Source organism: Arachis hypogaea, chromosome 5 (assembly GCF_003086295.3).
Source record: "Arachis hypogaea cultivar Tifrunner chromosome 5, arahy.Tifrunner.gnm2.J5K5, whole genome shotgun sequence".
NCBI classification, from domain to species: Eukaryota; Viridiplantae; Streptophyta; class Magnoliopsida; order Fabales; family Fabaceae; genus Arachis; species Arachis hypogaea.
The window spans coordinates 109,917,073-109,928,444 of NC_092040.1; the positions used below are offsets into that span (position 1 = coordinate 109,917,073).

Below are 11,372 nucleotides of genomic sequence, written 5' to 3' on the forward strand. Positions count from 1 at the left end.
TCAAATTTGTATAATTTTTTAATAACAAACCGATTTAAAATAATAAATAAAAAATCAATTTTTTTAAATTATACATTTTATATATAAATATATTATTTTATTATACCTAAATTGAATTTCAATTAAACTTTTGAACTTCTTATTGAATTTTTATAACCTTGCCGATAAGATATTACATGTGAGTATATATCTTAACATAATGCTGCCTCACTAAAATCCCAAAAAACTCAGGAATTATACCTCGAATCTTCAGCAAATCAAACTCTAAGTTTTATCTCAAATAAATGTATTGGGATTTCTCCGTCAGCTTTATTTACTATAACAGAAGCTTAAAATACATCGTACAACAAAATCCAATCACTGCTACTTTAGCTACACAATTACATCACAAATTCACAATTAATAAAAAAGAAAAATCTAGTAGCTACACAGATCAAATGAGTATAAAAAAAAGAATGGACTCTAACTTGGTCAAATTTCATCCATAGATGCTTAAACTTTTCGTTTGTTCCCATTACACTTTCAGCAGAAGCAGTAGACGGGTATTGACATAAAAGGCAATATAATATTGTATATAATATGCCTTCATGTGATTGGTCAAAAAAATGTGACACAAAGCAACACATATATAACAAGTGGATTCTAGAATCCTTGATGAGACAGTGAAACGGGAAAGGCAAATCCCAGAAAGCCATTTTTTTGTTTATTTTTTGGTTATTCGAAAGCCGCATGTTTAGTCACATCGTGGCCAACGATTGATGGAGTAAGGCTTTCAATCTCCCATAGGCTGTGTTGGTGTGTATATTTAGCCGAAAAGTATGAAAATCAATCCTTCCTTGGGCAATTTCATTTGGAAAGGGTTATTGTTGAGTGTAGGGTGAGGCTACCAATCCCTTGGCATGTTGACTCTCCATCTCAAGAAGCATCAATGACTTTTGCCTCTGATATCTGTTTCTCTTGGCGGCTAATGCTGCAAAAGAAACAACATAATAGTCAACAGTTAGCATAGGATTGATTAAAGAAATAATAGATATCACTAATGCTATTTCTGCGACTCACTTTGACAACAATCCAAACAATTGTCACAAATCCCGTATGATGTGATTTTGCAGGGGCTTATTTTATTTTATCTTATTTTATTATTTATTTTTTTGTGTCTGTAATCACATTCCACAGGGGTGGTTGATAAGTTGATTGGTTGGAGAGTCATCAAAATAGTAAAACTGAATAGATATACCAAGCTCTGTTAACACTTAACATTTTCATTTGAAGACAATACAATTCGGTAAAGGTGTACTTTAGATGGCTTCTACTTTGAAGATAGTTGACAATGCACAATGTTGAACATTCAGGTCATGCATGTCAAATATCAAAGCATGAGGTAGTAACAGTTCAGTAAAAGATTGTAGAAAATATGTGCAAGAAACTAAGAGATCAGGGAACAACAAGAATCCCAGCTAAGAAATCTACCTATTATGCATTTTTTATCACAAACATTCTTTTCTAAGCACAGAGTTACAGTGAAAGTAAGTCATACTCTTGAAGCAGGTGTTATATATATATATATATATATATATATATATAGAGAGAGAGAGAGAGAGAGAGAGAGACTTTTCTAGCTATTGAACTAACAAATAGGTAACATAATATTCGAATCGAGTCCTCTTCAATCTTCAATAAGAAAATAAATCTAAATCCTAGAAGAATCCTTTGTAACAACAAATAGGATAAAAGTGTTTCTAAATTTTTCTTTCAAGGGACTAATATGTGTAAATTCATAACTTATTCCAATTGTGCCGGCATATTAAGCTTATTCTTGACCTATATTCTTGAAATGTTTATAGAAATATTATGCATTTTTAATTATTAATACAAAATATCTAAAATTCCTTATATAATTAAATATATTAAAAATATTTTGAAAAAATAGTTTGTACTTTGATATCAATAAAATATCAAGATATTATCATTTATCTACAAAATTATCTATATCTTAGTGTGGAAAAGATGAAGATGCTTGGATGAATGAGCGACCAAACACATATGGAAAGAATAATGAATGAGGATATAAGAAGAAAAAGTTGGAATAACACCTATTGTTGCATAAATGGTAGATTCCCGTGTTAGGTGTTTCAGACATGTGAAGAGAAGATTGGTAGAGCATTCAATTAGGAGGGTGACTCAAATAGAAGATAGATAAGTTGCAAAAGATAGAAGAAGACCTAACCGAACCATGCACAAGATGGTCAAAGGAGATTTATATGTAAACAGTTTCACTTGAAACATGACATATGATAGGACACAATAGCATTATTTAATCCATGTAACAGATATCACCTATGGATAAGACTTTGCTTCTGTTGTTTGTTGTGGTTGAGAAGGAATGTCTGTCTTTAATCAGGTTTTTTACCCCTCTATTTGTTATGGGAGTCGTCCTTTTCATAACATATTTGTAGTGATTACTACCCAATCTAATCATTTAACATATGCAAAAGGATTGACGGTGAATGATTCATTGGTTCTTTTTTGCACTAATGATGGTGTGCAATTACAGTGACCGTTAATCATAAGTTTGGAGATCTAAAGGTTGTTAATTAATGGCACCTATTTCTAACATTTTGAACCCAGCTTTATGTGTGATTTATCATTACTCCACTTTTTTTTTTTTTTTTTGTTACTTCTCTCTTTTCCACCATATTAACATCCTCTATTTCGCTAAATTATCACAAAAGTAGCAAGAAGCAACATGAAAATCCCAATCTGATTTGCATCCAGCTTATCAGGTGACAAACAAACTCATGAAGCTTTGACGAGTCCCATATGAGATGATCTTTGTTAGATTTCAAGAGTTGAATATATGAATCAGCAAGTGTATGATCTTGATCAGAGGTGAATCACAGAGAATTGCAAGTTTCTTGGAAAGGAAGTAAAGTATCTCAATTGCATGAATGATTAATCTGATTACAAGGCAGAGACTAGTGATACTCTAACTAACTATGTGAGCTCACTAACCATTCTCTTGCTCAACTAATTCAGTTATGGGTACACTACTCTTATCAATCTTTAAGTGCTCCTTCCAAGAATATTGCACCACTTGTTGGAGAACTAACCATAAGTGTAATACAGCGATTACATTGTCCAGCATTAAATGCCGAAGCCTTGGCAAGAGAACATTCTCGATTCAACCTCCTTTCCACCATATTAACGTCCTCAATTTCATAGGATGAAAGAAAAAGGGGGAGCAATAACAATAATTTTGAATAATATTTAGGATCAACGTACTAGATAGAAAACAAATACATAAAATTGAAACCAAAATGTGAGGAATAAGTGTCACCACTTAAGAGCCATCAAATCTCTAAGCCTATGATCCAACTGTCATTCTGTGCAACATTAGTGCAAAACAATGAAGCACCATCGAATCTTTTTCTGGGATTTGAGAGCTCATTCCCCCATTTTATTTTTATTGGTTTCCTTTTCTTTACTGGTTCTCTTTAAGGACTGGACCGTATCCTCTAATCTTGTGTAAATATTCCCTCACTTTTTTATCTATTAGGTATGTCGGTTGCAGGGTAAGAGTGAGTATAAATTTTACCTGAGTTTTCATGTGTAAAAACACAAAAGAAAAAAAAAAAAAACAAACGAAAAACGCACGCACACACACAAACAAGAACAAAACAAAACCAAGGAAACAAGCTTGGCAGAGGAACAGATACCATAGTTAGCGTCCCCAAAAACATTAAAGCTAGATGGAAGAATCTCGTTAAAATTAGACTTACATGTTAATTCATGAGGCAGAGCAAAGTCATAATCATTTCTTCTCCTCCTGATGAAGACAAAGACCAGCAGCACCACCACACAGAAAACAAAAAAGCATGACAAGCCTATTGCAATTTTACCCTGAGTAGATAACCTTCCATTCTCCCAAAATATAGGACAGGATGGCAAGGTTGGAACACCGCACAAACCTTTGTTGCTGGAGAGACTGAGCCAAAAACAATTAAACAAAAAAAACGTGTGTAAACATCATTTCTAAATGGGTTTAAAGTTCAATTTCCCCCCACCCCTCCCCCAACCTCCAAAATAAATAATTGATTATTTCTGGCAGCTTCATGACTGTGACTGTGAGCCACTGATTAATAAAGAGTATTACGATGATCAGGTTATCAAAGAAATCTCCACGTCTCAATGGATTGCAAAATACAAATTTTATCCGTATTCTTCAAGACGCACAATTCCAAGTACTCCCCCATTCAAAAAAGGCCTGTTCGTTTTCAACTTTTTCTGCAGTTTTTTTTTTTTTTTTTTTTTTTGTGAAGCTAGTCATTTTTTTTTCTTATTTTAAAACGAGGGTAAATTCAGTTTAAAAAGTGATCTTGCAACTCATCAAATTCACATCAGGCTAACACCAAAATGGCCATATAGCCAACATGGGGCAATGGCGGTGTCCATTTAGCTAAGTTTAGCATTCAATGCTGATGTCAGAGGATACTCAAGACTAGAAGGGATTATGTGGCTCTTCTTCCAGATTACAAAAACATACAGATATAGTAAAAGATAGAATTGTTTACATATGTTAAATAGCGTTATGCAGAACTTGATAGAAAGGCTATCAGATTAAAGTGACATACTCAATAGCTCCACCATGGACACCAATCGAATAAAGTTCCTCTGGCACTCTTCCTTCCAATAAGTTACCGTTCAATAGCCTGTCATGATAGAATGGATTATGAAAAAAATAAATGAATAATAAATAAATAAATAACTTAATTGAGCAAAAAAAAAGTCTCCTGGATGAAAAGACAACCATTTAAGACTGTAATAGAGATTAAGTACTAATTGTCCATCCTCTCCTTAATGGGAATATATACATAGAATGGTCTTACCTTGTAACACCCAAAATCTGCTTAGTTAAGGACTAAAGCAAAGTTAAACACAGGATATTGCTTTTCATTCTCACCATACTCATACTAAGATTTAGTTTAAAGCACTGCTGACTAACCCTTTCTTTACAAATATGTGGCAGCTTTTCATAATATGATAAGGTAGCTCTAACTCTGCTGCAAAGGCAGTAATCAGGCCAAAGTTTATACTGGAAAAGCAATATCCAGGTAGATCTTCAGATAAAAGGATATAAAGTATGCCAAAGAAAATTCTTGGAGAAATAATTATACATAACCTTATTTTAGATAGGTCTGTCAGACCTTTTCTTTTTGATACACTTCAATTGTACCACTAAGTCCATCTAGGAGACCCCTTTGGTAACATAACACTTGGTTGTAATTTTCAAAAGAGAGGCCAATCTATGAGTAAATTTTCTCAAAACCTGAGTTATTTATTGTAGGATTCCCATATCAATTTAACCTTTTCTTTTCTCTCCGTAGCTTTTCCATGACCAACAATCAAAATGGCAAGTCATTTTTCAATTAAGTACAGCAGTCTCTTCCTTTAAATATCGTTGTTGCTGTGTATTGTAAAATGTAAACATCAAAGAAAAGAAGTTGCATTGAAGATCTTTAAAATATAAATGAAAAAGAAAGAAAACATAATATTTAGTTTAGCCAAACATACTAAAATTTTTAAAAAGATTTTATTAAAAGAATTTTTTTCTTGCAACTTAATGATATCTAAACACGCATTTAAGAAACTTTATTAGATAAAGTGCATCCTGGTGCCTAAGTATCACACATTAATGCAAGGTCTAGAGGAGAGCCGCATCCAAAAAGGTTGGAATGTAAACAGCATAACCTAATAATTGCATCAATGGCTAATTCTGCATCTTGTTCCAGTGACCTTGAGGTCACATGGAAACAACTCAACCGTTGCTCCAAGGCTCCCCTTCAAGGAAATTTATTAAATAAATGAAATAAATAAGAAGGGTTCATTGCAACCATATTATATAAAACATGAACGTGATGCTAATCATGACACACAATAAAAGCACGGAGACAATAGGGTAGGCTCAACTGATGAAAATCAAAGCACTTATGTATCTTAGGTTTAATTCCCATTGTTATGAATTCCCACTTCGTTGACAATCTTTAAGTACCATCATACACCATTGGCAAGCCATCTGAGATGCTCTGGCATCACATTGTGTAGCCTACTCCCAGTGAACTTCTTTGATACCAAAACTAGGCATGGTCAATACGCCCGTCAGCTTCTCTTTACCCCCAAAAAATGAATTAAAAAAAAACTCATCCAAAGGAGAAGATTTCAGGGTTTGATATAATGATGATACTAAAAAAGTGAGCAACGTAAATAAAATAGCACATACTTACACAAGTTTCAAACTAGATGAAGCTATACTATCTGGTATGGAGCCCGTCAACTGATTGTTGGACAGATCCCTACAACATGCATCGCAGAGAACAAATAAAATACAAAATAAATCAGACAGCTGAAGGCTAATATCTACTACAAATATTTTGGTTTAATTACCTTGGAGGCCAATTTCACTCAATTTTCAAACAGGTCCCTGTAGTTAAAAATTTATAATTAAGTGTCTGTATTGTACAAAAAACTTCATGAAGGTCCTACCATTATAAAAACATTAGTTAAAACAAGATGCTCCTTTTGGCGGACAAATACCCCTTGTACAAACCCACCTTCTCTTTTATCAATCCATCACTCTTCAACATGGCTTCAATTCATTCCCCTAAGCCCGAAACAACCCAAGATAGCAGGTTCAGTGGCTAGTTTACAGCGGTTGTGGTCTGCGTAGTGGTAGTTAGGGAAGTTGCATTCACGAGAGAAAGAGAGAGAGAGGATGAAGAGGGTGATTGGCTGTCTGAAGTAAACCACATTAACTGTAGGGTAGGGGGTAAAATAATATATGCTAGTTTTAATGATAGATTTCTGTTTTATATAATTGAACAGTTTAGATCAGTAAAATGTCTAAAATGTGTGATGCACTTGACTTTATATGTGTATTACAGCATTACTAGTAACTTTTTTTGTAATGGTGGTTCAATGTAACGACTTGGTTGCAGAAAAAATGCTAAATGCAGAGACTTAAATACAAACTTCTAAACTATGGGACCTACTGAAAAATCAGGTGAAACTGTAAAGACCTTCAGAATATATATATATATATATATATATATATCACCAATGGATGTCCTCAGAATTTGAATGTGCCAGAAAAATATAGGCTCTGATTACAATGAGCGATGAGAAGTGCACATGAATGAAGTAATCAAATAAAGTACTCTGCTCAGTAGAGTTCTGTAAATAACTTACAGGTGTATCAGCGACTTTTGACCTAGTCCATTAGGTATTTCACCCATCAAAGAATTAGAACTCAGGTTCCTGTAAAATTAAATAGAGATTGCCAGATAATTAGTACCAATAAAAACATGACTATATCTGTCTAGGACAACACATGCTGAAAGTGTAAGCTTGATGAATGATGATATACTACATCTGTATAGGAGCATATGAATAAAAAATTACGGCCAATATATGTAGAAAGAACACTTAATTACAATTCATAATTCATGAAATGGGGTATGAGATTTGAGGTTCACACTAGCATATAGTTATGGAATTCTAATAATGATGTTAAGAACAAGAGAAAATAAGAAGAGCTTAAGCATAATGCAGTTAAATTGTTGCACTAGTCGGTGTTTGTTCAAAATGTAGTGTTACTCCGTCAACACCGTTTAGCATATCAACATAAATACTGTAGCCACCAGATGGAATGGAACTATGGGTGATAGTACCAAAGCTATTCATTTTCAAAATAGCATTCATATTGCTATGATTGAACGGACAAGGAACAAAATATAACAAAAACAAGATAATAGTTGTAAAGTGCAGACTTTTATATCTGCTATAACAAAACAACAGTCAGATTATTTCAAAGCAAGGGAGAAAATGTATAGACCTATGTCAATTAGCATATTTTTCTACTGGATCCCGGCTAGGACAAGAAAGCTGAGATCCCATATAATATCGCTGCAGATTCTCACTGGGATGGGATGGGAACCTCGCTAGGATCTCACGAGATTAACTACTATAATACAATGCTTGCTAACATCAACAAAGCTAAGCCACATTGTACAAAGATGTCTAAGCATATGTAAGCATTGGGCTGTTGATACTTACAGGCTTACCAAGTCTGACAAAAGACTAATCTGGTCACTTATGTCCCCTTTCAAGCCTTGACTGCCCAGATCTCTGAAATGACAAGTGAAACAAAGATAAGGTCAAAGTTTTAGGGTTTATTAATAAGGGGAAAGACTTTTTACTCGAATTTCAAATGTGAAATGTAGCTCGAATAATGATAAACCCATCCTTACCTGATTACCAAAATTTCAGTTTTTACTAATTGTGCGTAATTTTTATTGGGTAGCATTCTTGTTCATGCAGTTCGTACGAAATTTTCATCATCCCATGTAGCATTTTTTGTAAAATTAAGAAATTACAGCAAGGAATAAGGACTATTCTCTGAACAATAACCGAAATCTATCCTCACCTCCACCTTTTTACCCTTTCTTCTTTCCTGTTGGACCCATAATCCACCGCCAACCAACCTTTTATGTTTAATGGGAAGGAGTCTTGATAAGCTCAAAAGTTTGTTGGCAAGATAACGTTTATGTTAGGAAAATGCATTTTTCTAGTTTTGTACAAAGAATGACTAAGACTTATGAAACCTCTGATAAAAAATTAAAAATGATTGCTGCAAGACATGACGAATACATTCACACATACCATTAACTGTACACTTAAAGTGTGAAAATGAAATGTAGTGCAGATTATTATTAAGAAATCTTTCAAGATATCATGTATATGATGTGCGAAGAAACATTAGCCAATTAAATTAGAAGCTGAATTACATTAGTTAAAATTTAAAAGAAGTGAAAAAGGAAGAATACTTACATTTGACTTATCACGAGACCAGTGTTATCCTTACTCATACGGCAGGTAACTCCCTCCCATGCATCCCAATTAGTAGGTGCACATGGATCACCATTCCAACCCATCCTCTCTGGAATCCGAAGTGAATCTTTCAATGCCTTCATGGCAACCGCTGCCAAACAAACAAATAAACAGAATATCATAAAATTGAAAGTGAAGGAGAAAAACAAAAATGAAAACCCCCAGCACATATCGTTGACCAAAATTCTTACGGTGTTGCGGTACAATCAAAAAATATATTGACCTTGTTCTCCTTTCTAATTAGTAATTACCCAGTGATATAATAAATCAAAATAATATGATGAATTACTAGAATAATTACCAAAAAAGAACATCAAAAGTAAAAAAAACAACAGCCACCTATGTAATTGGTAACTATATTTGCACTAGATTCACGAAACATAATTAGTAGCTATATTTCAAGAAAATCCAGAATCATTCCTTTCTAGCAACAAAGTTTCCAAATTTGCACAACATTATCAACACAAAAGGAAAAAAAAAACAAAGGACATTTCTAAATTTCAACAAGATCAACGAATCAAAACTCTACCTTGTTGAGGAACAGTGGAAGGATCGTTAGGGACAAGAGCGTAATTCTCAACCCCACAGATGAGAGGCGCTCCCTTCACACCCTTGAGCTTCACGCTCAGAACACTGCTACTCAAATTCTTCACCGTGTGATGCCACGTGTACGCCGCAAAACCGCCAACGCTGCGGTATATGTCAATCCTAGTCAAATTCTCGTCGTTGACCCACACATCGAACACTCTCTCCCCCGCCTTCCGGACCTTCCCTTCAATCTCCGCGAAATGCAGCCACAGAAGGTAATCAAGCTTCGCATCCACGCTCAATTCGTACTCAATTACTCCCCCCTCTTCCTCCGCCGTTGTCACCGCAGTCTGGTACAGCTTCTCCGGGAAGTAATTTGGCTTCTGGTCGGTGCCTTTGATGCCGTACTTGGTGGAAACCGCCACAAATTTGTCGGAATTGGCGGTCCTGTAGTCAGAATCGGCCTGCCAGGACCGGCCAAATCGGTCGGAATCTGCACTGAAGCCCGGGCCCCACTGACCGGAGCCGCAAGAGAGGCGGCCATAGTTGACTAGAACAATGTCGGTGGTAGCGGTGGAAGCGGCGTCGTAGGAATTCGGATCGACGGAGAATACCTCAAGAGAGGAGATGACGGGGGGATCAGTGGCGAAGCTGTAGAAGCAGACAGGGACGGCGTCAGCGTCGGAGGGAGAAGAGGCGAGGAGGTCGGAGTAGGCGCCGCGGCGGGAGAGGGAGCTTGGCCAGGGGGAGCGCCAGGAGAAGACAATGGTGGAGCGGACGGAGACATCGAAGGAGGGAGGGTGGGCCTTGCCGTCGTAGTTGTCGTATACGACGAAGGTGCGCAGGAGGAAGCGGCGGTGAGCAGAGGAAGTGGAAGAGGGAGGAGGGAGTGGGAGGGTGTAGCAGTTCTTTTTGCCGGAGGAGGTTGGGAAGAAGCGGAGGGTCTTCTCGTGAGGGTGCTGGAAGAGGAGGGGCTCCGAGACGATGGAAGTGGCGCCACCGGAGAAGTAGCGGTCGGAGAGCCAAGTGGTGTTGAAAGGGTCGGTGGTGTTAGTGGGACTGCCGCAGTCGATGTGGTAAGAGAAACCTGCAATTATTATATTATTATTCTTATCAGAGAATGAGTGAATCAGATTGGAATATTATTACTTATGAGAATGAGTGAGTTTGGGTGGAGGGAGATGCATGTTTCTTACCGTAAGGATAGGAAGAAGAGGGAGAGGGAGAGGGAGAAGGGAGAGGGGTAGTGGTGGTGGTTGTGATAATGGTGGTTAGGAGGAGGAGGAGGAGGAGGAGGAGGAGAAGAGGGAGAGTGAGGGACATTGTATTTGTATTTCAGTATTTGTATGAATGAGTGTGGGCGTTTATTCTAGTGAGACAGTTAGAAGGGGGGCCAATTCCAAATGGGAAAGGTAAGGTAAGTGGGGAGAGGCAATAATGGAGTGGAGTGTAGATCCAAGAAGAAAGAGAACCAGGGTGTGTCTGTGTTGTGACTTGTGAGCTGTGACTTTCTGTCAGTGACTCGGTGGGTTAAGTGAGTTCAAAGAGAGAGAACTGACAGTGATAAGTGAGCCAAAATCCAAGGGAGCGGTAAGATTTTCCAGCAACAACCATGCATAGACATTGAAAAGGCTTATTAGTTATTATTCATAACCGATAATAGGATAAAACGAGCAAACACCATATGGCATATGCAAATGTAGAAGAATATGGAAATGCTAGTGCGCAAATTACGGTTTTTTTTAAATAAATAACATAAATATTTTATTTACCACAATAAATAATTTGTAGCATTTTTATTAAAATACATCGAAAATTTTATTTTGTTTACAGTATAAACGAAACAATACTATACGAATCTCGTTTATACTCTAGACAAGATAAAAACACATAATATTGAT

At 36.2% G+C, this 11,372-nt stretch overlaps 1 protein-coding gene across 4 annotated transcripts; it reads right to left on the reverse strand.

Moving 5' to 3' along the window:
- Positions 1-269: 269 nt before the first annotated feature.
- Positions 270-11,137, reverse strand: LOC112802684 (receptor-like protein 4). Of its 4 annotated transcripts, XR_011882416.1 has the most exons (11): positions 10,668-11,104; positions 9,473-10,558; positions 8,884-9,034; positions 8,110-8,181; positions 7,243-7,311; positions 6,609-6,790; positions 6,442-6,478; positions 6,282-6,350; positions 4,632-4,709; positions 3,780-3,985; positions 270-970 (listed from the first exon to the last, which is right to left on the reverse strand). XR_011882416.1 is itself a non-coding variant. In XM_025846004.3 (9 exons), the coding sequence occupies exons 1-9, from the start codon at positions 10,792-10,794 to the stop codon at positions 861-863; spliced, it is 1,968 nt and encodes a 655-aa protein (XP_025701789.1). In that variant the 5' UTR covers positions 10,795-11,137; the 3' UTR covers positions 270-860. The 4 variants fall into 4 exon arrangements, 1 of the variants encoding a protein (XP_025701789.1); XR_011882417.1 differs by lacking the exons at positions 6,442-6,478; positions 6,609-6,790 and having other exon boundaries at positions 4,632-6,165; positions 10,668-11,137; XR_011882418.1 differs by lacking the exons at positions 6,442-6,478; positions 6,609-6,790 and having other exon boundaries at positions 6,278-6,350; positions 10,668-11,137.
- Between the last annotated feature and the right edge of the window lie 235 nt (positions 11,138-11,372).

What these genes read in the sequence shown, in the direction of transcription:
- LOC112802684 (XM_025846004.3), bottom strand. Translation starts at nt 10,794, where the DNA reads ATGTCCCTCACTCTCCCTCTTCTCCTCCTCCTCCTCCTCCTCCTCCTC. An exon ending in CTCTTCTTCCTATCCTTACG is followed by an intron (nt 10,559 to 10,667) that starts GTAAGAAACATG and finishes TAATAATTGCAG; the next exon opens with GTTTCTCTTACCACATCGAC. An exon ending in TCATCTAGTTTGAAACTTGT is followed by an intron (nt 4,710 to 6,281) that starts GTAAGTATGTGC and finishes CTATCATGACAG; the next exon opens with GCTATTGAACGGTAACTTAT.